This window comes from Stigmatopora argus, chromosome 15 (assembly GCF_051989625.1).
Source record: "Stigmatopora argus isolate UIUO_Sarg chromosome 15, RoL_Sarg_1.0, whole genome shotgun sequence".
In the NCBI taxonomy this organism is placed as follows: domain Eukaryota; kingdom Metazoa; phylum Chordata; class Actinopteri; order Syngnathiformes; family Syngnathidae; genus Stigmatopora; species Stigmatopora argus.
In genome coordinates this window covers 7,166,484-7,193,844 of record NC_135401.1, presented here as the reverse complement: position 1 = coordinate 7,193,844, position 27,361 = coordinate 7,166,484, and the positions used below count along the sequence as shown (strand labels likewise).

The 27,361-nt window shown below is 42.0% G+C and overlaps 2 protein-coding genes across 4 annotated transcripts in view; both read left to right on the top strand.

Annotated features, from left to right (window-relative positions):
* The first annotated feature begins 48 nt into the window (after positions 1 to 48).
* Positions 49 to 22,964, top strand: stard9 (StAR-related lipid transfer (START) domain containing 9). Of its 2 annotated transcripts, XM_077621418.1 has the most exons (32): positions 49 to 323; positions 1,145 to 1,214; positions 3,000 to 3,116; positions 8,845 to 8,961; positions 9,043 to 9,075; positions 9,171 to 9,232; positions 9,569 to 9,681; positions 10,441 to 10,583; positions 10,672 to 10,739; positions 11,218 to 11,315; positions 11,483 to 11,692; positions 11,771 to 11,868; positions 12,474 to 12,551; positions 12,624 to 12,695; positions 12,758 to 12,937; positions 13,596 to 13,647; positions 13,791 to 13,907; positions 13,993 to 14,075; positions 14,149 to 14,198; positions 14,255 to 14,445; positions 14,520 to 14,943; positions 15,028 to 20,028; positions 20,257 to 20,400; positions 20,475 to 20,658; positions 20,745 to 20,888; positions 21,060 to 21,120; positions 21,198 to 21,349; positions 21,437 to 21,501; positions 21,569 to 21,771; positions 21,856 to 21,935; positions 22,016 to 22,180; positions 22,286 to 22,964. In XM_077621418.1, exons 1-32 carry the CDS (start codon positions 277 to 279, stop codon positions 22,424 to 22,426), a joined length of 8,763 nt encoding a protein of 2,920 aa, XP_077477544.1. In that variant the 5' UTR covers positions 49 to 276; the 3' UTR covers positions 22,427 to 22,964. The 2 variants fall into 2 exon arrangements, with proteins under 2 accessions (XP_077477544.1, XP_077477543.1); XM_077621417.1 differs by lacking the exons at positions 49 to 323; positions 1,145 to 1,214; positions 3,000 to 3,116; ... (1 more) ...; positions 9,043 to 9,075; positions 9,171 to 9,232 and having other exon boundaries at positions 9,421 to 9,681; positions 12,621 to 12,695.
* Positions 22,965 to 23,629: 665 nt separating this feature from the next.
* Positions 23,630 to 27,361, top strand: part of sptb (spectrin, beta, erythrocytic) — a 31,672-nt gene continuing 27,940 nt past the window's right edge. Inside the window, exons 1-2 of one of the 2 annotated variants that reach the window (XM_077620535.1) lie at positions 23,630 to 23,884; positions 26,090 to 26,356. In XM_077620535.1, coding sequence (XP_077476661.1) covers positions 26,209 to 26,356 — 148 coding nt within the window. In that variant the 5' untranslated portion in view covers positions 23,630 to 23,884; positions 26,090 to 26,208. Of the gene's footprint in view, positions 23,885 to 24,069; positions 24,232 to 26,089; positions 26,357 to 27,361 lie in introns of those variants that run through there. The other variant, XM_077620534.1, reaches the window with a different exon arrangement.

The following is a 27,361-nucleotide window of genomic DNA, read 5'->3' as shown; positions in this document are numbered from 1 at the left end:
CGCCCACTCATGACTTTCGAATCCTAGCAGGAAGTCTCGCAGCTGGGCTTCTCGGTTCACGATTGTCGGTCCGTCGGAAGCCACTCGGCGACCCGAGTCGGGGACGAAATGTCTCGGCGATCGGTCGGATAAAAAGACACTACCAGGCGTCTACCAATCAAGGATTTTGGAGGAAAAAAACATGTCCGGCGTCCTGCTATGGCGATATCCTATTGAGTCCATCGACGGCTACTTTTGTGACTTCTTTAATCGGAGAAGGGACGCATTACTGTCGGCATGGCCAACGTCAAAGTGGCGGTTCGAGTTCGTCCGCTCAACGCAAGGTAAAGTCAGTCAACTGCTTTGGGGGATGATTGTTACTAAATCTTGTGTTCTCATCTTATTAATGTCACTTTTTCCCCTAAAAAATATAGCTGAGACTCTAACAAATACTTTATCAAAGTTTATCTAGCTGCTAAAATAGTAAATGGTCATAGATCGTTTTATTTTTTTATGCATCTTGTGATTCAGAGTACGATAAAAGAGAGACATTCAAAATATTTAATTTTGCAGTCATGAAATGACAAAATCAGCTGAATCTTGGACTCAAGAAATGTCACAACCGCATGAAATATTATAATCCGAATTGGTCACTTATTTACAACTAGGTTCCATAAACTAACAAATGGCCGTCATGTCCAAAAGTTAGTTTAGAGTCCCAGCAATGTTGCTTTCACACATGCTTCCTGCTCACTTGTTGTCATCTGTCATGCAAATTAGGCACACTGTCCTCTTTTTCATGAATGCATTGGAACCTGTTTTTCACACAGAATTCACGTGTTCAAACCTACATATTTGTAGTTTTACTTTATTGTACTATTTATCAGTTGCTTGGAACAGAGAAACTAACCAAGTTACAAGATTGCATTCAAGTGAATGTTCTTACAGAACAGGTGAAAACTAAAAGACAAAAAGGAGAGAGGGATGATGTGAAAATATAAATGAATTGGTAAAATGTGGGAACATTGATCAGAAAATGCTAGATGAAAAATAATATTGGGATATAATCAGTGTTTAAAAATGTCATGCACCAATCACCATATACAGTATGCATGACAAAAGTCTTTATAATTGCAGCTAAATCTATTTTGTCACCCTACAACAGAGAACGTGCAGATGGGGGAAAGCTGGCAGTCCAAGTGGATGATAAGTTTGTGAGGATCCAAAATGTTAAGGTTGGTATTTATATTCCTTATTATTTTTTGAAGTTGCATAATATAATAAATTAAAATTAAACAAACAAGAAAAAAATGGATGAATGTTTTGGGAAAACATATTAAAAGATACTTTGTTTCTAAACTGTTGAGCTAAATGGATCAAAACTTGGGAAAAGTATACAATAAGAAATTGCACAGACATTTGTGCAAAAATATTTCATAAACTAAAAGCAATGTTGGCATAATCAAGGAAAAATATTAACTAAAACTTAATAGTAACTAAATAATCAGATACAAGTACATTTAAATATGTTGGAAAACATTTAAAAAAATCTAAACATTAAAAAAAGTAATCTTAAAAAGAAGCAGAAATCACCCAAAACATTTATTAAATGTATCTTTTATTATCTAAAAACATAAAAATAGCAGAAAAACATAGGGCAACATTTTAGAAAGTATTTCTAAAATTGTGGAAATTATAGGAAAATAATTAATAATAAAAAATGGCATATTTGTGGAAAATGACCAAAATATTGGACAGGAAAAGCCCCCAAAGAAAAATCAACCACATAATGGATGCTCTGAAATTTCACTGGGATGAAATCTTAGCAGATGTGCATGAATCGCTACCGAGTTTTAGTGTCAGCTTACATTGTTTTTCTTCGAAGATAACGAAGCATTTTCAAATAGGACAGCAATTATTAGCATTTCAATCAAAACGACTCATGTATAAATGTTCCTCTTTTTGTCAGACTTAACGCAAAATAGATATGAATTCCCATTTAATGTAAACTCTGGGCCTATTCTTAGCCCGGCTGCCCATTTTCATTCTCTCACGGCATGTGGGATTAATTACATGTCGTCAACATCGCCTTGTAACGTGACACCGACCCTCCGCGTCCGGCTTTCCCGTCGGTCCCGACGTATTTACGTTCATATGTTGAAGCCTTTGTTTACATTTTGAGGAAAAGTCTTGCGGTCAATCGGGGGGAGGAGATGTGTTACAAAAGTGACGGGGCTGAGATAAACCACATCAGGCCTCCTTTGGCTCCTCCTCCGACTCTCCTGGGAACCATTACTTGTGGAAAGTGGGACAACTTGAGAGCAGAGACTAAACCTCCTCACATTACCAGGATGGCAAAATGATCACGATCATCAACATATTGCTCAAGGGACTAGTTTGGGGAATTTAAACTCATTGACCCCTTTCAGTTCAAATGGATTGGATGTCTAACGCGGCCAATGGCAGAATTTAGTTCAATTAGTTAGCATTACAAAGTAATCAGTTTCACTGTCAATGGTAGTCAACAATTTTATGGCATAAGGCGTAAATATGCAAATCAGAGCTGATAAACGTCAAGAATCATATTTCGTAGTGGATAAAGATAATTTTCAGATTTTGTGACATTTTTTCTTAATGGTGTTTACCAGCGACACGTACAAAAATATTGTCTAGTTTTCTATTGCTATTCAAATTTTTCTGGGTTTCAAAATATCGTAATATATCTTCATGGAGACATTGTTACAGTCTTAACAAATACTTTATACATAAATAAACAAAACACTTGAGGCGCTTCTTTGAGTCCTCACTACATATTATGTTTGCTGCATTAACTGGTAGCTGACATGCTACGTTGTCTTTCCTTTGCTCCTAATTAATCCCTGACAGTAAGCAAAAAGGTGTTTGGTGCACTCAGGCAGATGGAGCTGCATGCAGAGCTAATGAATGGAAACAGCTTGCTCCCATTTTTCCACCCCAAACAAAAGCCTTACTATCTTTTTATTGTGACTTTTGCACCTCAGTTGGACCCACGCGCCGACCACGCCGTGGATTCCAGGGAGAAGCTCTTGGAGTTCGGCTTCGACTACTGCTACTGGTCGGCGGAGCCTGAGGACCCCCACTGTGCGTCGCAGGAGGAGGTCAGTGCCATAATTGGCTAGGGGCTGTTGCCGAAGTGGCTTAGTTGAAAGTTGATTGCAAAAGAAAAAAAAACTGAAAACAAAACAGTAGACGCGCTTTTGGTCATTGACCCATGGTGGGCGAAAAGGACACTGAGGGTCAATGGCGGGAATGCGGCGCTCTGTAAAAGAGTCCGTTATCTTGAAAACTCTCGTTTTGTTGATGACGCAAAAATGGCCAGAAGTCGGACAAAGAGGACGTTGTGTGTCGAGCAAGTGGCAAAAAAAGGAAATATCAAATTTAAATGATAAGCTGAATTTTACTACATACTGAAATGAGAGGTAAAATTGTCTGAAAAATTATGAATTAAACAAAATGAAAAATATATACTAAATATTGCACGCAATTCAGATGGATTGGACATCAATCATCTAGCAGACATTTGTACAAATGGCATTCATTGAATGAAGTACATGGTTCCCCATATGTTCTTGCTCTTTGGTGTAGCTTTTTTGGTTGATCCTTCATTTTGTCGCCATCCCAAAATAGTCTCAAGCATAAGGAAGAGTCAAATCTGAAAACTTTGTGGGCCCCTTGAGATCGGCAAAATGGGAGGGGGGTTGCGCTTGTTAAGTGAGACAAACTGGATCGGAACCGGTGCTTTTTCAGTCCCTGCAAGCGTATCCTACCACGCCCGGCGACCCCTCGGGATAGCCCGCCGCGGCCTCCCAGCGCCGAACCGCGTGGGCGTGGCCGGCCCAATCTGGCACATTAAACTGTACTTAAGGGTGCAGATGTGGTCGCTGAGGGGAGGGAAAAAAATCAAGTCTCTTTTCTCGTGCGTCTCGGAGGTTTTTTTGCAGAGGAAGCAGAAGCTGTTGCTCAAGGAAAGGAGCGGTATCCTTGATGGCAGACATCTTTTGTGCTCTGATGAAGCTAAAAAAAAAGTTGGCTATAACCCCAACTGTGAAATATACTTGTATGGTTTCTCCGTTGTACGGGATGTCATGGGAAAAGAATTACATGGACGCATTGAAATATCATTTTAAAGATATCGACCCCATTGTCGGCATTTGACGTGGGGCAGGTGGGCAGTGATCTTTCAAAATAAAACTATGCTGTTTTTCAGACTATAAGTCACAGTTTGGCTTGGCCAGGGAATAATACTAAAGTAGTACTCGTATAGGTATTTTTATTTCTCTGACCGCGGGTATTCATATTCAGCCCGACCCAAACCCACCGAATTAAACTTGATTTGCAGGCCCGAGCCCGAAGCAAAACCGAAATTTTATATTTTATTTGTGGTGATTTATGATGTCTTTTGTATCGAAATCTCAGTTAAGCAAGACTGTATAAACATTTACATCTTTCATATGATAATATAGATGTTTTGACGATGAAATGTATCCCAATTTAAAGCACGGCCATATTTCTGACCTTTTTGACCCTTTCTCTTGACGTCATATCCCATCAATTATTCCCATATGTAAACAATTTCTTTAATTTTGAAACCCCACAATGAAACACTTTTTGTCCGATGACACCTGCTAAATAAATCCTGCGTGCTCCAAGATGCTAAAGATGATGACTTTGGACAGGCTGGAAATATGTCATCCATGTTGGCTCAAAGCGCACAATGCGCTTTTCCTTTTTTGTCTGCTCCCTCCTCCTTGGATTTGATTCTCACAGTTTGTAGGTCTGTGTGTCAGCGGAAGAATAGTTGCTCTGTTTACAGGAAGAATCCAACTCACACACACACGGCAAAGAAGGGAGATATGTAGGCCACTCGGATCATTTGCGTAAAATTCCACTCGAGGAATTTAAAAGCGACCACTATTGCTATTGACGGCAAGAAACGTCCAATGTCCGCTATGTCCAAAATGGATTGGATGTCTACGGCAGCTAATAAGTTAGTAAAAAGCAGGCGAAGGCATCATCCTACAGTCTGTCTACCCTCCCCTGCACCGCCATGTTAATTTGACCTACAACTATGACAGACGAGCGCATTGTTCAAGCGGAGGTCCACATATTTCTACCTCTTTAAATCCCTCACACAAACGCATGCGTTTTCTTTTACATTTTGGTTCAGTGGGGGCAGCTGTTGCGTTTGGGGAAAGCACTCCCAGAGACAGAGACCGTTTTTTTTCCTCCTTGCAGCTGTTCGCTTGTTTGTGAGAAAAGTGGTTCTCAGTGCTACAGAGGCTTAAAGGGGAACTACAACTACTACCTCTGTTGTATTTTAAAAGGTGGGCCAGATCTGGTCCCTGGGCCTTGAGTTTGACACCTGCAATGTTAGGTCTTATGAAATTAAGTTTAAAACATCACTTTTGTTGTTGTTGTTTTTCATTCCTGCAATAATTAATAATTGTGCAATTTTTTTTAATACATCACTCATTTAATGACAATACCAGTCTTCTGGACAATGATACGATATTCAACAATATTACAAAGTCTGCCATGATTCGATTTCATTTATGGCCGTTGATCCATTTGGGACAATATTACAGTATGTAGAAATTCAACTCATCTGAGTCAACTTAATCAGTGAAAGAATATAAAGCAGTTTTTGAAAATGTTGTTGCTGGAATATTTCAGATATTTGAATGTATACTATTCTATGAGGCAAAGTGACATGGAAAAGCTGATGTTGATCGATTGTTTGTGTCGCAACCAATTGGGATCATTTAAGTTCCAGAGCTACAGTACATTCCTTTTTATTTTATTTTATTTTATTAAACACTACAGTGGTCTGGCTCATAACGTCGGCAAAGCAGCATTTTATTAGATTAGGTGCTGCCATGTGTTTTCTCGTGTTGACTCTAATGAGGTTATCCGTCCTGACTGACCTGCACCAGAAGGAAATCCATAGTCTGTTTTTCCTGCATCATTGTTTTCTCAAAGGAAAACTCTTTGTTTTGAGCACAACACAAGCGCTTTCCTGGCCAAGTCAATGTTTAGTAACCCTAACCACAGAGGCTTGTTTTAGACTCCCATGTCACCACTTTGAATATTTCAGGCTTTGTTTAATCCTTGGAACTTAAATCCTCTTTTTTTTTTATATAGTAGTTGTAGTCAAATATAACAATGAGCTTTATCTTGACTCTTAAAACTAAGTCAGACATAGTTTAGATTGGGTTGGAGATATATAGAGAAGGTGAAGGCATTTGAAAACAGCTAAAGATATCGTTTAATGATCCATTTTCTTGGCTGTTGCCAAAATTAAATGGTAATAAATAAGGTAAGATAATTATTATTGTTTATTTTTTTTAAATCATAAATTTTATCCACTAAATCATCTACAGGTATTTATTTTGCCCATTGTGTTTATTTCAGGGCTTATTTTTTTAATATTCTTAACTTATAGTTTGTTTATTAGCATGATTGATTGATTGATAATCTTATAATTTTTTTTGAATTTATTTTTTTAATGTTCTTAATTCATTCAAAATTTGTAGTACTTCTACCATGTAACACTACCATTTTTTTGAGGAAAATATTTTATCTAGATTAATTTAAAAAAAATATCATTCTGATGCTATTGACTACAGATATCAGAGAATATTATGTATTATAGTACGTATATGATGTTGGGAGGCTTAAAGGAGAGCATTTGTATCCCTTTTGGCCCAAAGTACCTATATTTAAGTGTTTTCAGTTTGGTTTGTTTGGCCAAGCAAGTGAGCTCCCCAATTCTTTGGGACCACCAACCCTGTGAGGGCCCCCTTGGAGTGATTTTAAAAGGGTCAACTTTAACAAGGCCCCACATTGGTTCCTAACATAATGAGGAGAACAAAAGGGAGGATGAAGACATGACTGGGGGAGCTCTTTTTTTTGGTTTGTCTTTGCATTCAAGTGTCCTTTTGAGCTGAGAGGCAGAGAGTGGGCAACCCTTGTTAGACCTGAGTACTTTTGTTGAGCAGGAGTTATGTCGCAAAAAGATGTTTTCACCGCAAAATCAATTAACCTTTGCGTGCAATCTCTAGTTTCTTGTTTAAGTGCCATTGATTCATTAAGTGTGAATGATTGTTGCGAATCCTCAGTCCAAATGGATTGCACATATATTGAATTGAATTGATTCAATTCAATATATCACTGTCAATGGCAGACAATAGCTGTAGGCAGCCATAGACAAGGCTAGAAGTCCAATCCATTTGAAACAGGAGGGTTTATAGCATATGAATGAATGTTCATTCGCCGCTCAATGGCTTGGATGTCTACTAGGGATTCTCATTTCAATTCAGAGAAATGTAGAATGAAAAGAACCACATGATTGGACCCTTATCGCCATCACTCATTTATTTAATAGAACTTTTGGAAGGGGATTTTATCTGTTTTCTATGTTTCTGTGTCAGGTCAATGTTGAAGCAGTTCATTTTTATAGCTGATCTGGTTCATCTGGTTAGTAAGAGCATATTATATGAAGTATAGACATTTAGTTAAAGTCTACATGGGGGAAAAACGCACCAAATGGACCATGAATTGCTCAAAAAGTATGCTATCAATTTGTCTAGATGGTCCAATTTCTCACAATACACCACTACCGTTACATTTTTATTGAGCTGAGAATGTGGCTATCGAAATTCTGGGGTTTTCCCACCTCGTTTTCTTTTGCGATTGATCCCCCAAAAACAAGATAAGTTACTGATGTGATCTTTGGGCAATCCAAGTGATCCATCCAAAGGTAACACATGTTAAGAGGTTGAGAGGAGACTTTAAGCAACCTGATCCGGAGCAAGCTGCAAAGCATAACACAGCAAGGGGTCTCCTCCAACGCTCCACGGCCCCCCGGGCGAGAGCGCGAAGTCTCGGTGGGCAAGTACACATTGGAGAAAGCGGAGAGGAATGTTCCCAACGTTGCTGCAAAAGATCAAGGGGTAGAGATACTTTCAACATACCTCCCCATGTGTGAGTCTGAATCGGGCGAGTCCGAGTCCGTTCCAACGTGGAGCTTACGAAACGGCGGGGATTGGTTTAAGTTGGACTGGCTTAAAAGGGCTTGCGAAAGCCCCTTTCTTGAGCAACGGCTTTTGGGCGCTTTTAGGAGCGTGTGAATTGCCGGCTTCGTACTCAACGGTGGAGTTACGTGACATAAAGCATGCGAGGCACTGACTGAGCAGTTTTCAAGTCGTCTATGCCTATTCTGCAAAAACTTTTTTCCACTGAATTTTCAGACTCTAAGTCACACCTGAGTATTAATCGCCCTGGTATCTCCAAAAAATGCACTATAAGGAGAAAAAATTAAGTTGAATTTTTTCAAAGATTCAGATCAGAGACTATAATAATAATCGATCTACGTTATTGTTAAGAACAACAGATTGCAGCCTACACAACCTAACAGTTTGCTTACCAAAGTCTTGATCTAACTCCATATCACTCCAAAATTCAATCAAGTTTTAGAACAACAGGCCTTCTTTTGCTTTGCCCCCATGCCTTTTAGTCCTAGTTTTTATTTTTCTATGTGCACACAGTACCAGGCGCTTTCTTGTTTACCCAAAATATGAACTGACCTTGCTGCATCTTGATTAAACATCTCAGGAAGCAAGCACATTTGCCTCCCAGTATTTTGCTTGTTAAATCTACTCTATTTTTATAAACTCACATTCAGAGCGAGAATATGTTCTGGAAGCATACTTGCACAACAAAATGTACTCAGTAGTTCCCGCTGAAAATATTTTGGTGAAAACGGGAATGTAATATTCTCATATGTATATGAATTGGTTCATTTTGAATGATTTTTGTATTGGTCAGGTGTTCCAAGACTTGGGTGTATCGGTGCTGACTGGAGCTTCCGAGGGTTACAACATCTGTCTCTTTGCTTATGGCCAAACGGGATCTGGGAAGACGTATACCATGATGGGCACGCCGGTGAGATAGACCCAGCACTATTTTGGATTTGTTGAAGATTTTGTAATGATTGCATGAATTATTCTGTTTTTCTGTAACCAGGACTGCATTGGTTTGACGCCTCGCATCTGCCAGGTATGCCAGGAGATTCAATTTTCTCCAAAAATCTCCATTATTTTCGAGGTTGTGTCGTCATTTGGACTAAATATGCACCCCACTTGTCTTCGTAGGGCCTGTTCCGGTCTCAGGATTCGCTTCCCGATGAACAGAACTCGAGCAGAGTGGAGATTAGGTAACACTTTATTTGCCACTTCTCGTTTGACTTGAAATCCTATCACAGTTTTTTGCTTACAAAGCTTAAGGGCAAACAATCTTTCATGAACTTGTTTTTCCCGTTTCTGAATTCATGAACTTGTTTTTCCCGTTCCTGAATTGGGATGCACACCACGTCACAACAGGGGTCTCAACGTATTTACACAGCGTATATCGTTGCAATTGACTCATTGGCTGACATTGATGTCAATAGATTGATTTTTGACTGGGAGAGTTAGCAATATCAAATCGTAAACAATGCAGTTTTTGGTGTACCAATGAATATTTGGACCAGAATTTTGCTTTGGCTTTACAGTTTTCTGGAAATCTACAATGAGCGAGTGCGAGATCTGCTAGCCAGCAGCGAGCAGAAAAAGAGAACTTCACTAAGAGTCAGGGAGCACCCAGAAAAAGGGCCCTATGTGCAAGGTGAGACCACGCCCTCTCTACTGATAATGTAGAAATGTTAAGATATTATTTCTTTTTTGTTAAATTTCACATCCAACAGTATTACTGAAATGGCAGGTTTAAAAAAACTGTAGTTCCGACTTCTTTTGTTATTACTCATTTTTTTGCCCCATCCACATCCTCCGAGAAATCCCATTTGACCACAAGAAGTGAGGTCATTTCCTGACAGCAGTGTGAACGCAGGTTTAAGGAATGGCAATTTCTAAAATGCGATTCGCGTTACGTTTAGTCATTACGTCTCATCTGTTGCACACGTGTGCTTAAGTCTCATTCCAACTTAAAAAAAAACACCAAGTATAGTGTATAGTTGCCCTCCCACAAATATACTTGTGTACTAAATGCTCACTGACATCCGCAGACTATTGTGTGTCCATTTTATGCTGATTTATATTTAATTGTATGTTTGTCATGTTCTTGAGATTTGTCTGCATTTTAAAAGGGAAGTACTAGTACGTACTCCATTTTCCTTCATCTCTGCGGGCCATCATTTTGTCTTACACTGACCTCTGCTGTCAACCTAAATGAATTTTAAAATGGCCACTGCACAAAGATGTGAATGTCAAGTGACCAGACATGGGGAAAAAAATATTTCGTCTGTTATCTGTAACAAGCAGAAATATTTTTTGACGATATGGCGGTCACAATGATAGCTGCGGGTGGAGTTGGGCAAAATGGCGGGCCCCTCACATGCCATGTAAATGATCCCCCATTCCCCCTCAGATCTTTCCCAGCATGTGGTGTCAGACTACCAGCAGGCGGTGGACCTTCTAGAGGCAGGCATCGCCAATCGCATCACGGCGGCGACGCACAACCATGACGCCAGCAGCCGCTCTCACGCCATCTTCACCATCCAATACACGCAGGTATGGCTGCCACCATTAACAACACCCGCATGAAGAGATGATGGCATTTCATCGCTGACAATCTCACTGTCAAACCTTTTGCTCACAGGCCATACTTGAGAACCACCGTCCTTCTGAAACGGTCAGCAAGATTAATCTGGTAGACCTGGCTGGGAGGTGAGACCGGGTTATTGACAAACTGCCCCATTAGTGGCATCCAATGTTCCCTCTAAGCTGCGTGCGTGCGCAATTCCACACTACGCTCGTCTTCTCTGCGCACAGCAAATCATATGGAGCGCACAACATAAAATCCCTATTTATTTATTTATTTATTTATTATTATTATTATTTATTTTTTTAGCTGTGAGGCCGACGCGCGAAGCACTCATCCGCCGGGCCGCCCATTCATAGATATTAATCATTACATTTTATTATTACTAAATCATTTATGTGTAGTAGACATACACCTGCTTATGGCAGGTGTGATACTGGTGTGTGCCCATAGCGAGCAATGCCCAGACAAACAAAAAATTAGAGGGAACATTGGTGGCATCCTATCCTATCTTTAGTTTTGAGTATGTTCGTCTATCGCCGTCAATGGCAGCCAATGAGTAAATGTAAAAAAAAAAAATAATCTTTGTTTGTGTCCCTATAGTGAGAGAGCTGATCCCAACTACTGCAGAGATCGACTAACGGAGGGCTCCAACATCAACAAGTCACTGGTCACACTGGGGATCGTCATATCCGCGTTGGGTGAGTAACCGTCCCCTTGATGGCTTAATGTCCACTCCTTTTAAACTGGGAGGGCTGGCAGCGTTAATCCACTACCAGGCTCTCCCAGTGGATTGGAAACGGATTGGGCATCGAGCGCCGCCATCAATGACAGTCAACATGTTAACGACACACCGCTTCATCCACAGCCCAAAACTCTCAGATGACCAGTAGCTGCCAAAGCATCAACAGCGTGGCCTCGGAAGGCGACGGCAGTACAGCGGGAAGTCACAGTAGCTTCCTGTCCGGAGGAGGAAGTGCGGGGAGACGACACTGCTTCGTCCCCTACAGGGATTCAGTCCTAACTTGGTTGCTAAAGGACAGCCTGGGTGGAAACTCCAAAACGATAATGATCGCAAGTATGTCTCATTTTATACAAAAACAGCTCTGGTGGAATAGCCAATGTAGTAGAATCTGCCCATTTGTTTTTCCGGCAGCTGTCTCGCCCTCTGCCAGTAGCTATAACGAAACCCTCAGCACCCTGCGCTACGCCGCACACGCTCGAAATATTGTCAACAAGCCCCGTGTGAATGAGGTAATGGTTCTTCTCATTTATAAGAACTTTTTGATAGGTGTTTAATCACCAGATTTTTGTGGAATAGTTGACTAATTGGCCCATTCATTGTATCATTTTCTGAAACGCTTATCCTTAGAATTTATACAGTACTATTTAAAAAGTTTTCTGGGCTTTACATTTTAGCTAGAAATGTGCGTTGGAATTACAGCAATCGTATTGTTTCCTCTTACAAAATATTTTCAAAAAAGAATATTTCCTCGTATGTTATGGTTATTTATTATGGGAATCTGATTATTTACCGCTTTGTATTATTGTAAATTTCATTTATTCTTATTTTTTTATTTTATAATAATATTTTCATATATTTTATATTATTTTGTAGTTAAACTGAAAATATTAACCTTTTGAATGAAAAATGTTAAGGTGATATAGTTTGAACATTTTAATATCAAAAATCAACTTATGCGAGTGAAAAAAATGGATGATTTTTTAAAATATTTTTGCTTCTTCAATGTCTCTAATCAATGACTTCACTATAGAAATAACTGTTGATTATTTGGATGACCGCTTAATGAGAAACCTCATTGTGCGCAATAGAATTAAAAAGTAATCCTTTGGTGCAGGACGCCAACGTACGCCTGATCCGAGAGCTGAGGGAGGAGATCGACAGGCTGAAAAACATGCTGCTCACCTTTGAAATGGTGAGGCAAAATATCTGCTTATACATTCCAACATGCATTAGTGTGAATTCCCTTCTTACCACCTGACAGCAGCGTGATCCCAGTCCGTCCCTGAGTGACGAGAAAGACGGGACGTTGTCAGACATGGTGCTGCACGAGTTGAAGGTAGCACTTGGATCGTGGAGAAATATACACATCAGGGCACTCACAAGTCATGGGATACTTAGGTGGAGCAGCTGACCAAGGACTGGTCTGAGAGTTGGCGGGACAAGCGGCAGCTACTGGAGCAGTACAGCGTGGACACCAACCGGGACCATGCCGGCGTCCTCATTAACTCCCTGCGGCCGCACCTCATCGCCCTGGATGGAGATGTCCTCAGCACTGGCGTGGTCATCTATCACCTCGTGGTATGGACGCGTCAATGTATATTTAGGGACCAGTGATATTGTGCTTTTCGCAAGAAATTACACATTTTTTCCCCACAAAAATCACCTTTTCCCCTCTGTAATATAAAACATTTTCTCTTCTCATTACGACTTTATTCTTCGGAACCGCTTTCAAGCAGAAAGCATATTTAATAGTAAAATTGCGTCTTTTGTTTTCAAGAAATGCAGTATGTCTGCTAAAAGAATGACTAGTGCAAGGTAACTCGAAAAAAATACATTTACCTTTTAACTTTTATTTTTAACTAAGTTCTGACTTTGTGTGGTTTGTCAGTCATTTCAATTCTCTTTTCTACATTTTACTCAGCTGTCCTGACTAGTATTACTTATTTTTCTTTACTAGATTCTTGCTCATTTTTCTCTTCGTATGTCTTCTTTCTGCTCCAATTAGAAAAGGTGATTGCCTTCTCTTTCCTTTTCCATCACCCATTCAAAAAGAGGTTTGTGCTCTGAATTTGACATTGACAAGTGCACATCTCAGGCCTGACATTCACTTCTGTGGCCACTTGGAACGCACGTGGTCCTGACAACCTCTCTTAATTCCCCCAAGAAAAAAAAATTGTTCACAAATTAAACCGTTCTCGTATTTAATGCCGTGTCATTGCACCCATTCTGATTAAAGGAAGGAGTTACCCTCATTGGACCACGAGACCAGTTGGGAGAATTGCAAAAAGGTAGGAATTCAGTAGAAAAACACTTCACCCATATTTGCTCCCCATTTATTTTCACATCAATTGCCCTGCTTCTCTCCCAAGAGAAATATGCCTCTTTATTTGCATCATGTTGGTCTGTTTACTAAAATGTTGAATTCTGCCAGGTTTGACCAACTGTGAGATCCAAAATGACGGTGGTGTGGTCACTCTCAGGCCGCTGCCCGGTTGTTCCTGCCTACTAAACGACAGGGAAGTCACTGAGCCCTGCAGACTCGCCCAAGGTCGGTCTTCGCTAATACAGAGCCCCCTTTTTTTGTGATTACTGATAAAACCGACAGCAATCTTTGTTTACTGTACTGTCTCCAGGAATGGTGATCACTTTGGGAGGCCTTTATAAATTCCGCTTTAACCACCCATCGGAGGCGGCCGTCCTTGGGGAGCGCCGACGGGTAAGTGCAGCTCAGCTCAATCGGTTGACATCTTGGTTCTTTGTGTGCAATATTTTTCAATCTCGGTTCTCAGGCAAGCGAAGGCACCGACATTGATCTTGGCTACACGTGTCCCGACCAAAGGTAAATCCAGACCAATCTGATAACGTTCTGGATCTGACTTTTCTCTTGGGCCTCAGTCCTAGCGGAAAGGAAGAAGGGCTGCCTGCAGGGTTTTTGTCCCCCGATGAGGAGTCTAATGCCAAGCGGCGCGTGGAAGAGCAGCAGTGCCATGTGGAAAGTTTACGCCACGAGATGCGTTCTGAGCAGAGACGGGCCGAGAAGGAGCTGGAGATGGATCAGGCGAACCTTCGGCACCAGCACAACGAGAGTAAGCTAAATGTTACGTTAACGCCATAAACCAACTCCTGACTTTTTTGTTCTATGTTAATCTTAAACCAACAGTCCAACAGTGGATCGTGCAGGAGAAGCGGCACCTCACCGTTCAGACAGACTCCCAACTAGATCCCCTCCTGGAGCGCCTTACAAGATGTGTGTCGGATGATCTGGACAGTCAGATTGGGGATTGTCCGTCCATTGTTGATAGGGTCAGAAAGAAAGTGGTCCAGGAGGAGCTAGTGAAACAGCACGCCCTGTGCCGTGCCGAGTGCCGCTTCCGCCGGAAAAAGCTGCAGTTCCAGTTGGAGAGAATCGCGCGCAAGAGGCATCTGTTGGAAGCAAAAAAGGAATTGCAGTGTCTGGAAAAAAGCCTGCCCTATTCTGCGGAGAGCCCCGATGAGGGGTCTCCACCGAAGATTTTTTCTCGGAGACCTTCCTTGTCTGCCGATCTTGTGTCCCGACTGTACCCGCAGCACACCCCAATCTTCAGGTAAACACGTGCGAGCTTTAAAAAACATTTCCTGAACTCGCAAATATGACATCATTTTGCTGAAAGTTTTTTTTCCCTCAACAGGCACTTCCTCAAAAGAAATAAATCAATAGAACTGAATTCAAACTCCATATCGCCAGTGTGCTATAGCACCAGGAAGTGGCTATCAGACGAGTGCCTTCCCCGGGAGAGGACTCAGAGTTGTTCTGGTTCAGTCCCCTCAGGACTAAACCAGTCCTGCCAAGGAAGAGGTACATCCAAGCAAGTGGAAATATCCCAAGAACGACCACACAGGCAATGCGCCGAACGAAAACCTCTGCTGCCTCAAAGGCAACTATCCTTTAAGAACAGATTAGATCACAACACAGTTGTTACACCAAAATTGCCTGTTTGTGTAACGGTAAAACCTCTTGGCAAAGAAAATACGGCACGTAGAACCGACATGCCAACAATTCCTTGCATGGATGCAAAAATACAAACCCATTGTGGTGTTACTGGGAAAGCCTTCCACAGTTCAGCGGAAGGCAAACCATCAGGAAATCCACCATCTAACGTTTCAAGCAACCCCGGAGTTGATGGGAAGATGGCAAGTCGGTTTCCCAGCAGCAATGAAGATATTGGAGTGATGAGAGAAAGCACAATTAAAACAGCCACATCTTTTGAAGAGCTTGAGCAAAGGCTTCCCATAGAGAGTCTGAGACGATGGCACAGCACGGAGGCTCTGATGAACAAGACAAGTCATTGGGTGGAGAGACAGCGAAGATGGAAGGACAAATGTGAAGATGAACAGCATGAAGAGGTCTCTGACTCCGAGAGTCTCTCTTCCCTCGATTCTTTATCCTCGCTCTATGCGACAGCTCTGGCGCAGAGGCTGAAAGATGAAATGGACCAGAGCGAAGCAGATAGCGAAGACAGTAAGATGTCAAAAGACTCGTTAGCTTTGGCAAAGTATTCGTCTGGAAAGCACTCTTGCCGAAAAGTGGTGACGACGTACTCTTTGGTGCGAGATTTTCCATGCAGTAATGGTAGAGTAGAGGTTGGTCAAGAAAAGTGCATAGGTCAAGAACCTGAAGTTAACCCTGCACAGATGCACTCAAAAGAGCAGGTATCCCTAAAATTTGCATTAGGAAATGTAGAAAAGTTGACGGACGATAAAATCGGTGAAACAAATCCCCCTGCTTTTCACGTTGCGAGGTTGTCCGACAACTTGCAACTGCTTATGGACGACCATTCCACCTGTGAGGTGGGAAACGATTCCAATATCCACATAGATTCTTCGTCCTCCCAAAAAGACAGTACTAGCGAACATTCCATTCGAGCCATTACAAACCTCTCAGGTGGTTTAAGTCCATCTCAAGGGGATAACATAACATCCATCAGCACCAAAGTTTTAAGTGACCAAATAGCTGTGGATTTGATGTCACAGAATGAAGAGTCCAACCATGTGACCGAGTCCTTGATTGTAGAGCCTCTACCCGTCATTGAAGATGATTTTGCTACTGACCTGCGTACTTCAGGTTGTCAAACAATTTTTGTTGGCCAGGGTCAAGCATTTACCCAAGACTTTTCAAGTTCCTTCCAAGCTTCCCAAGTTAATGACGTGCTGCACAACCTAGATGTTACACTTCAACAGTCTGATGTGTCAGGCCATGGGATTACCAAACATTCCCTCACGAAGGCTGATTTGTCAAGAGAAAATGACACCAAAGATGTCGATGCTGCTTACGTAACTGTACAGCATCAATCAGTTTGTAAATATTCAAGAAAGAGAAACAATGAGCAGCAGGAGGCTTGTTTGGAGAGCTTGAAGTTTCCAAAACGAAGCCCTTCACCCCCCGAAAACCAGGAGGAAATTGGCTCTGGAAGTAATAGTTCATCTATTTTGAAAAAAGAACACCATAATCTAGAAATATCCAACTTTGGAATCATATCAACTTGTGTTTCTGACCCTTTGCCAAAAACACTTGAGGAATCAAGTCACTCCCCTGTTGAAGAAAAAAAAGCTTATGTTGTGAAAAAGGTAGATAGTAATATAACGGAAATATCGTCTCAAATTGATATTCCCAGAAAAAAGCATAGTTGTCAATCTGAAGCAATTTGTAGCGCCATTGACATGAGAATTTCAGAAGTGGTCCAGGAGCATTTAAGAAGAGCATTTCTTGGCAACAGTAGCAATAAAAATAGCCGCAGTCAAAGAGTAGTCTCTGATTGTGATGACCAGATATTAAAACAAATAAATAACTATATGCTAGATAACCCAAGTGATCGGATGCTAGTTCTGGCCAATAATGGAGAAGCAGCTCAAAAGAAACTGTGGCCTCCAGAACTAAAAACTCTTCCTACATTGACAAAACTTGAGAGCGAACCAACTGACCATGGAATGCCAGGCTGCTGCACCAATGGCAACGCTGACAAAAATACACCAGACAGATTTGAGGATCATCTGTCGAAGAATGATCGTGCCAAAATAGTAGAGCGCCAATGTTGTTTACATCCTGCTGTGCCTCCGCCTTGCCAAAGAGCCATCCCCAAAGCGCCCTATCACATAGAAGGCATGTCCAGTGTTAACTGCAGTCCCTCATGCAACCCACAATTACAAAAGGAAGCTGTGCACCCAGTAAAGTTGCCCTCTGATGGAGGCCTTTTCCCTCATGCCACAAAGGAAAATAAACCATCTGTCAAAGAGCAAGATCAGCACAGCAGTCCATGCTTGAATGACCATTGTCACGCCTGTGTGGACAATAGCGATTACGACACCACTAACAAATTCCAAGGTTGTCAGCGCAAGGGTGACCAAGCTCAAGTCAAACATAAAGGGCCTTGTGTGAAAAATCAATCTGATGTGCATGTTTTAGAGAGCTTTGCGATGTCAAATGAGGAAAAACGAAAAAATACAAGTAATTGTAGATCTGAAATGATCCATGTTGGCACACAGTGTCATTCAAATCTTTTGCTTAAAATGAACAAGTTCAAAAGGTTCAGGCGAACAAAAATAGTCTCTCCTTCCTCTTCCTCTCAGACATCATCATCAGATGAAGATCAAACCTCTACCAAACGGTCATCTACTCAAGTTAAACCTGACACCCAAAGTGAAACCCATATCCGAGGATCTAATGCAGAGAGTTCCAAAGTGAACGCTAAAGTAGAATTGATAAACGAGGTTAGACTTTTCAGGAAAAGACTCTCGTTGCCTTCACATGCAATATCACCAAGGCCAAATGACTGCCAAAATGCAGTCAAATCTCAGGAATCCCAAATGAATTTTGTCTCTAGTGATATCAATCCATTCATTCATCAGTGGCAAGACAACTACCAGTCATGCTGCAAGAAGGCCTTCGGCAGTGCTACCGACTTGTCCCTCGACTTGTCTCCCCTTTTGAATGTCACTGAAAAACGTATTACTAGGTGCAGCAGTGTCGAAAATGGCTTAAACAGGCAGAACTCGCCTTTCAATTCTCATCTGAGCACCTACGCTGCACACAAGGAGCTCTCCAGTACACTCAGCAGCATCGAACAGGCAGTCAACACCACCTCGTCCAGCGGATTTGTTAACTCATCAGATCCAGAGTTGGCCCACTCCGTGGCGCAGATAACCACAAATGAACATGGCATTCAAACCGAGCTGGTCCTTCCAACCAATCCACAGATCAGGGAGCGCCACAAAAGGAGCCACACTGATGTTCCCAAGTGCCAGGTTCCAGTAAACGAGTCTCTGACGTGGGCCAGCATGGAAAACATGTCAGTGCACCTTTCGAAGCTTATCCACAGCACATCGGACCTGCTGGAAGATGTTCAAGTGTTGAGGATGGGTCACGTTAGCACGTTGAGTTCTCGATCGATCTCAAATATCAGCCTCGACTGCCCGAGTCAAACCGCCTTGGATGTCGGGGTCCAGACAGAAAGAATTCGGACGCCTGAGAACACGGAAAATCTTCAAAGGTCAAAATCCCACGAAGTCAACGTGACATTGAGAGTGATTGGTGCTGAGGTGGTTTCATCTGACAAAGACTCTCTCAGTTTGGTGAAAACTAAGACACTTGATAAGGAAGACAAACCATTAAATTTCTTCCAAACCAGGACTGCTTCCTTAAATCCACTGCCTGCTGTTCATCAAAGGCAGTTAAGATCACCTTTAATAAAGAAAACCTTGCCAGAGAAATTGCATCAGCATAACGACGCCTCAGATAACTGCTGGATGCCAAACAGATGCCAAGAAAACCAAACCCCTTTGGTCAGCAGTCCTCCAAAGCCTGCGACTACGTTCACAGATCGAGCATCGTCCCCCATAATCACTGTAGCTGTAAACCAATGGTTGAAGTTTGAACAAAGCGATCAGACTGGACGCATCGGAGGCAAAAGCTTCCCTGAGTCGTCTTATAAGTCGCCAAGACTGAATCGTGACATTTGCTCTGGTAAGTCACTGGAGAACATGAGTGGAATCCGTGGTTTAGGACTGAAAGAGACAGGGAACTACTTGCAAACTTCATCCATGGAAAGAATCAGCGCTCCTCAAAATGGCAATGCCCATCCTCTTGCCAAAGGGCAAAGGAAATCAAACAGTCATGTCACCAAATCCAAAGGCGTACAATCAACCAACCCAGCCCAGCTAAGACCTCAAATGCAACTGTTCAGCAGCAACAGCATCAGTACATCCCCAGATACATCCCTGACACCCAGTGAGTGCAGCACCGATGTTTTGGTGAATTGTAAACCAATCGTCAGCTTGGACACTGACAAACTACCCGAGGATCTACCATTGCATAATAAGTTCACCAACTGGTCCGGCATCAACGCGAGACGATGTAGACATTCTGCTTTTTCTGATGTGGCTGAGATGTCTACTTCCAACTCTGACACGAGGTTAAGAGAAATCCAACATCTGCGCCAGGAGAGGGAACAAGTGATGGCTTCTGTAGGCCTTTGCGCCAACTCCACGCCGCTGACCGTGGAGCTCACAGAGGCCAAACTGCACTACGGCCTGGGAGAAACAGACGCTCAACTCAAGATGCTATCTCTCAGGTTTACAGAGAGGCTCAAGGTGAACGCTTCAACTAGGACCCTTGGAAAACCACAACTCCCAGATAGGTAAGCGTTCTACTATGCTTCGGCTAGCCTAGATCTGATGGAACTGTACCAGCTTTTAGTTATTTTCTAGTTCCTCTCACAAACTTTTTTACCTTTGAATGAGCTAGAAAATCAAACCTACCGGATACTGAGGTTTTGTACGACTGTTTGACTGACTGAACTGAACACTAACAGTCAAAAAGACCATCCGACTGAGTGTCGCATTGATTTCTCTTTGTCACTTTTTAGTCACCATTTGAGTTTTGAGGGTTTCCGTGAAAGTTCTCATGAACGACTGTTCAGCCGTCGAGCCCGCAGCCTGAGCCCCAGCAGACGTCATTCTGGTAGCCCTCCGGCCACGCCCGACCGACTGTCCAAACCAGATTTCACTAAGTACGACATTGACGACTCGGTCGATCATTAAAAAAAAGCATTATCTTCAACACTGCTTTATCTCTTAATGCTAGAACGCGAGTTCCAACGGGTAGCGATGGGACGTACCCATTGGACATCGAGCATATGCTGCGTGATTACGGCCGTGCTCGGGAGGAAGCCATGGGCGAGATCGCCAAAGCCAGGGAACGACTCCGCGAGAGGACTGAGCAGGAGAAGAGGAGGCTTCAGCAGCAGGCTTTATCTCCTGAGTCCAAGGTAAAAAAGTTCGAAACCAGGGTCAGACAAAATATGCCTTGAGGCGACATTCTCTAATCATGTGAAATACCCTTTTTTTGTCCCAGGTTGACCCGAGGCATGGAACCAGGATCAGCAACAGCACCTTGTGCACTGGATCCAGTCTGAGCCTGTCGTCCGGACCCACATCAGGGTACAACAGCAGCAATACGTTACTGCTGCAACATGGCCACAAGCTAAAACATGGAGATGTGAGTGAAACACAATTTGCACATCAAAGGCAATTTCTCAAGATTACAAAACTGTCAGGTGTTATACAATGTGAAATGTTCGTTATTGAGTTCAAGTCATTTTTAGATGAGGGACAATGTCTTATTTTCCAACATAAATGTGACTGAAACTTGGATCATTTTGTGTTCCAGAGCACAGCATTTCTTGAGGAAAGTGAGAAAGTTGCCACAAGAAGCTTTTTTTCAGCTAAAGGTAAGTGACAACCGATAATGTACAGCAAATATATTCCCATGAAAAAAAAGGGATGAACGCGTCCATTTGCTTCTTAGATGTCCATATTGAGCCCCTGATGACGTCGTCACCGTCATCGCCCCCATCTTGTACTCGACGTCGCGCAGCCTCCTTTGGCTCGTCCTGCTCCTCGTTACCAACGAGCTATCGGGACGTCACTGCCGCGCTGATCGGCCAAGCTTTGGCTGAGGTAAACGCAAAACATAGCACAATTTCATCCAAAATTATACGGCAAGAGTACCCGACGAAATCAATGCCGGTCATTTGGATTCCAAAGGTCCGACTGGCCTCCTTCGGTGATTTGGGCAACCTGGTGAAGGGGAAAGCATCGGCGGGCTGGAGGTGACCTCATCAATTTGATTTCTTATCATCTGGGCACAGACTGAGGAGTGGTTTTATTGATTGTTAGGCACCAGGCAGAGGAGCGTGGCATCCAGGCCTACTACAGGGCATCATCCAGCCCTTCCGCGCACGCCTTCTTGGTGGCCGCCGAGCTGGATGGACCCCCGGAACACCTGTGGGCCGTCCTCCGCCGACCCGGCAACATTCAGTACTATCACCCATCCGTCCGTACGGCCCGGACGCGTCCACTAGATGACAGCACTCACTTGGGTGAGACATTGATATCGTTAGGATTATAGAATCTGCATAGCGGTGTATTCTGAAATCTTGCCTCGTATGGAACTGTGTGTCCAGTCTACATTTTAACCGACCCGTCCAGCTGCCACCTCAACCGGTCGCGAGACTTCTGCTGCATCAGCGCAGAGTTGAAACAGGTTTGTGTGCCGTTGTTACTCATTCGCATGCCAGTCGAATTCCATGTGTTTATTAAAAAAAATGATATTTCTAACCCCAGGGAGACGACCACGTGCTGGCCATGCAGTCCGTTCTGGACGAGTCCCTCCCCCGTCCAAGCCCAGAGTCTGTCCGAGGTCATGTGATGCCCAGCTGTTGGCTCCTGCGGTCAATCAGATGCGGCAGTAGCCAGCGCGAGGTAACCCGGGTGCTCTTCCTGCTGCAGGTATGTACCGACGCACCAATGTTGAATTTCATGTCAATTCTGCACCATATGAGGTTCAGTATGAAATAATGACTTGTGATTACATTTCTTGGATTTGTGGTCCAGATTGACCTGGGCACGCCGTCTTTCCTGCCACAAGAACTGGGTGAGGTGGCCCGGAAGCAGGCGACCATTGTGGCCGACCTCGCTAATGCGGTGGCCTTGTTATCGACTGTCCAGAATTGTGACTCTTCATTTTGCACCTGACTTTGGTCTTCTTCTTTTTTTTTAATTATTATTTTTTTACACAAAGAGGGCACTATTTACTTGTGAGGAGCTTTATTTTTATATTGTTGATTTTTGTTTGTTTTTAGGCTTTCAACCATCTTAATGGCAGTTTACCAAAGATTTTTTTTTCAATGCATACTGAATGTTTTGGGTATCACAACAGTAAAATAACAAAAATACAAGTAAAATAAGATAGAGAAATTTAAAAAATAATAATCTGTGAGCGAGGAAAAATAGCACCATCAAGACACTGCAGAATTTCAAAGTGAAAAATTTATAATTGTATGCGCCAAAGTTTGTTTGTTTGTACTATGCAAGTTCTCTCTGTAAAAAAAAAAGCAAAGAGAAGAAAATATGAAGGCACAATGACAAAAAGCAGTTGACATCCATTTATGTTTTGTATTTTTTGTATTTTTATTACACGGTTGTATTTTCATTTTTCTTGTGTTGGATGTATTTATATTTTGAATTGTAAATGTATTTTTATACATACAACTCATAAACGTTGTGCATTTTTGCTGGTTTGTTTCAGGTTTTTTTATTGCTAAAATGTCATTAGGATATGCTTGAATTTCTGTTTTGTTCTAGTTTTGAGACCAGTTGCCATCGGCAGCAGTAGATGTCCCAACAACAATGAGGTCAGTGGTCATTTCCTTACACCCTGCAGTTCAAATGGATTGGATGTCTTTGTATTAATATTTTTTACTCGATAATACATGAATGTTCTTTTTTAACCTTTGGAAAGCACCCATTTGACTTAATGTCTACTATTGATGTTGCTACATGTCCAATTCATTTTGCAATTAGATTTTTATTTATTTATATATAGCTATACTTTTATAGTTAAGTATATGTATGTGTGGTACCAAAAAGTCTCAAGTTTAATCCCAGTCCATTGTAGTTACCAGTAGCCCCTGAAAGTTTTAATTTAAAAAAAAGTTTGACTTTATTTGCTAACTACCACAGCACATATCACCTTACAGTGTACCCAAAATTAAAATTCCATTATATTCTACTGTCTGTATGAGACAATAATAAGACCGACTAGTCTTCTGATATTGTCATCTTTGACATTTTGGGTGCGCTTTTTCCAGTGTCATTGATGATGGGTGGAGTCCAAGTACACGCAACTCAAGACACGCCACTTTGAGAATGTTTGGTCCCCCCACTGTCACCCTTGACAGTATGGGCCCACTCGTTATTTTTAACCCCACAGGGCGGGTCGGTAGGCCGGCTGCCATTCGGGAATGAACGTGGAGTACAGTCCGCCACTACCCTCCCTCTCTTTTTTAACTGCCGACCCCCACCCCCTTTTCCCGGTCCCCTCCAGGCAGGAGCACCCCCGACTTCCGAGCGGAATCCCGATGCGTCCAAGGGACCGTAAAGTAACCATCGGCTGGGACGAGCAACGGCATTGGACGGATTGCATTTCAAAAAGTAAGTGCAAAGTTAAAAACGTAATGTTTTTTTAAGGGCTTTCGTGAAGTGGTTGTCATTTAGCTCTGAAAAAGCACCTGTTGTGACGACAAACACTTTTCTTACAAGATTTAAGCTAAAAAGGGATCCCGATTGGGTGTTTTTGATCATCTATGTGGTCGTAACTTGACGTCATTGAACTAGTCGTTCGGCGCACGTGTGGAGGTTTGCGCAAAATGACGCGTTAAAGGACGACGCGACCTCGCACATGAAAGTCTTTTCTTAGTCACACAAAGTCATCGTAAGCTTGTTGATCATGTTATAAATGTAGGAATCGGACGGTTTTAGTGGACAAAAGGTTGTCAAATGTGAGTATCAATGTTAAGATTACAGTTCATCCAATTTCACCTGGACATTTTGTCTAAATGTACTTGATCAGGAAGTGCGCGTCTTTATAAAGGATGTTTTTAGATCCAACAATACAATGAGGATCCATTTGAACCCTCTTCATGGTAGATACGTTTTTATTTAAGCTTATAATGATCTCTTTCGGTCCAAGAAATAGCCAAATGTTTCCATATTAATAGATCCAAAAACAACACATCAATACAACGCAGAGGGAGACAAGAAATAACATTCTCTTGTTATTCCCCTTAAAAGGACTCGTGTCTGAACAAGGCTGGATTTACTAATGTAAACACGATCTGGCAAAAAAAGAAATAATGAATTGGTTTCTGTAATGTAAAAACTCTGAAGTTGTCCTCTGTCATTTGCTATTGAAGGTAGTAGCAAATGGAAGATGCTGTCTAATAATGTTATGTGTAGACTAGTGTCCTCTTTAACCGTCCAGTTGCTGAAGTTGGATTTGCAGAATGCAGCCGGTCACACATGTCAGCCTGTCTCTTATTTCATTCTGTGCACACTTGCTACTAGAATGCTCACTAATCTGGTTTTGAATCCATCGTTTCATCACACGAAGGTGTTTCGGTGAAATAGTTGCAGATATTGAATGGACTCTTTGAGGGCTTTGATGGCTCAAAGAGGTTTGCCACAGTTTTTTATTTTAAGATGTGTTTTTGATAGCTTTTTTCCCTCATGGAATAAAATTGTCATTGATTTCTGGAGAAATATCGATTTTCTAGGGTTTTGTTGAAGGATACTTTTTTGATGTGCATAGACTGTGTGCGTGTGTGTATGTAGCTGATAAGCACCTCCCCCTGACCTCCACTACCTACGGGCTTGATAAGGTTATTCTGCAAAAGCACGATAGCGGATGGTAAACTGAGGGAAACCTTTCGGGCACATCATTCAAGCAAGCATCATTAGTCCACCCCCATACTTTACAAACGGCTATCCTCCAAAATGTAAAATTACTAAAATTGATGTGCTACCTTTTGGAAGAAGGAAAGACTGGCAGCAAGTGATCGCTGCCATGTTCCCCAACTAAAACGGATTGGACGAAAATGATTGTGAAATGTGCGACACATTTGTTTTGCATGCTAAGCTTCTCAAACAGTCGCTAAGTTGACACCATTGGTTGTGTTGGAGTGTGTGAGGGCAACACCGCCACTCCCCTCGACACACATGATAAGGGAGCCATGCCGTACTCTGATAAACTGACATTCCGCGCTAAGAATGAACACGCTGTCACTGGGAGTGGAGTGTGTGTGAGGGTTTGGTTCACCAAATTGAACTAGAGAGAGGACATCATACATTTATTGTCAGTATCCCTTTTTAACTGGACTGCTACCATACTGCGTAAACTGGCTTAAAAGAAAGTGTATTATAACTTGCCCAATTTTAAGTGTCCACATAATTTCTAACTTTTTTTTTTAGGAGTGGGGTCAAATGAAGGATGCTAAAAAAAGGAACTATATTCCATTGACATATTGACTAAACCTTGTTTTTTTTTTTGGCAAGGTCAATTTACTAATCACAAAATCACATGTTTATCCAGCAATGTTTAATCCTAGTTTTATTTCTCACTACTAATGTATAGTAAGGCTGTGCTAAAATGCTCACCAATCCTTGCACTGGCATAAAGCTGGTAGTAAACATGGAGAATTAATAATTCTCTTGTAAAATTTTGCTAGTACAATGGATGATGGCTGCGTAACGTTATGTCGATTAAGTAACGAACTAACCAATGCGTCAAAATGTAAATCATAGCATGGCATCACTGTGACAGAAGCTAATGAATAATTTTGTCTTCTCCCTCTTTTTCAGAAAACCACCAGGAATAAAATCTGCATAACCGTTTTGTTCTGACCTATTGACCAAACGGCGTGTAGGACGTTGCGACGTCCACCCACCACCGTCTCCAATCATCTCTCAAAAGCCCCACCATGACTTCCACCACTGACTTTGACAATGCGGAGATCTCGCAACAATACAGTCGCGTCAACACTCGCTTCGACGTCGCCGACGAGGAGCTGGACAACGACAACAGCTCGGCGCGACTCTTCGAACGCTCGCGGATCAAAGCCCTCGCAGGTGCGTACAAGTCTGGGGTCGAACGTTTGTCTTGTCATGTGGCGGCGGGTCCTAAAATGGGCGACTCGAGTCGGGTCAAGTCACGTGACGCCAATCCTTTACCTCTGCCACTCACATTCCTGGAATGACTCCGATCTTGACGGACGCGCACAGCTGCAGGTTTGCCGACTCGCGGCTCGTCGGAATGTTACGCTTTAAGCCGCGCCCGCCGCAAAGCACCTGTGCAACCGCTAGTTGGGGTTTCCGCAAATATTTTTGGTGGACGGTTGAGAGGAAGATGGAAGGCTTAGGAGTCACAACAAGATTCAGTTCAAAAGTTCGACTCTCAAAAAATATCGTTAGTTTAATACTGTATTTAACTTGGGACAAAATTAGAACGTGAAACAACAATTATAATGTAATGATTTTTAAAGTGATTCATACGTGGTTTTCAGATTAATCAGTCAAATTTTTAAGAATAGTTATGTTTGTTACTCAAAAGCATGAATTGGCAGGGTTGTTAAAATGTGTATTTAAATGATAAAGTGGAATAAAGGTAAGTTGGAAAACTCACTTTACTACGTTCAGTGTTGTAACAAGATTGTTTACCATTTTGTACTACTTGGAAAGGTTTTGTAATAAGAATCTGGTTGACATTTGGTATCATAAAAATATCTTGTATCGGCTTAAAAAAACAATTGTAGTTGGTTCTTTAGTTTTTCTCCAACTTTTACAACACCAAAAAAATGACAAAAGCAGATAGTATTCTGTCATATCTCATTTTAAAGACATTCATTCAAACAATTACAAATCTTTAAGAATCCTGTTTTGTTCCCCAGTAGTCCCAATTTATAAAATAAAGCATGTTGATAGAAAGATGGGGATTCTCAGAAAAAAAATGATTGTTGGAAAACTTTAGCTTTTCTACTTGCAGAAACATAACGAGATGCATTTTAGTAGTTGGTATCCAACAAAACAATATAACAATAAAATGAGTAGGTTTCAGCTCTAAAAATAAGCAATAAA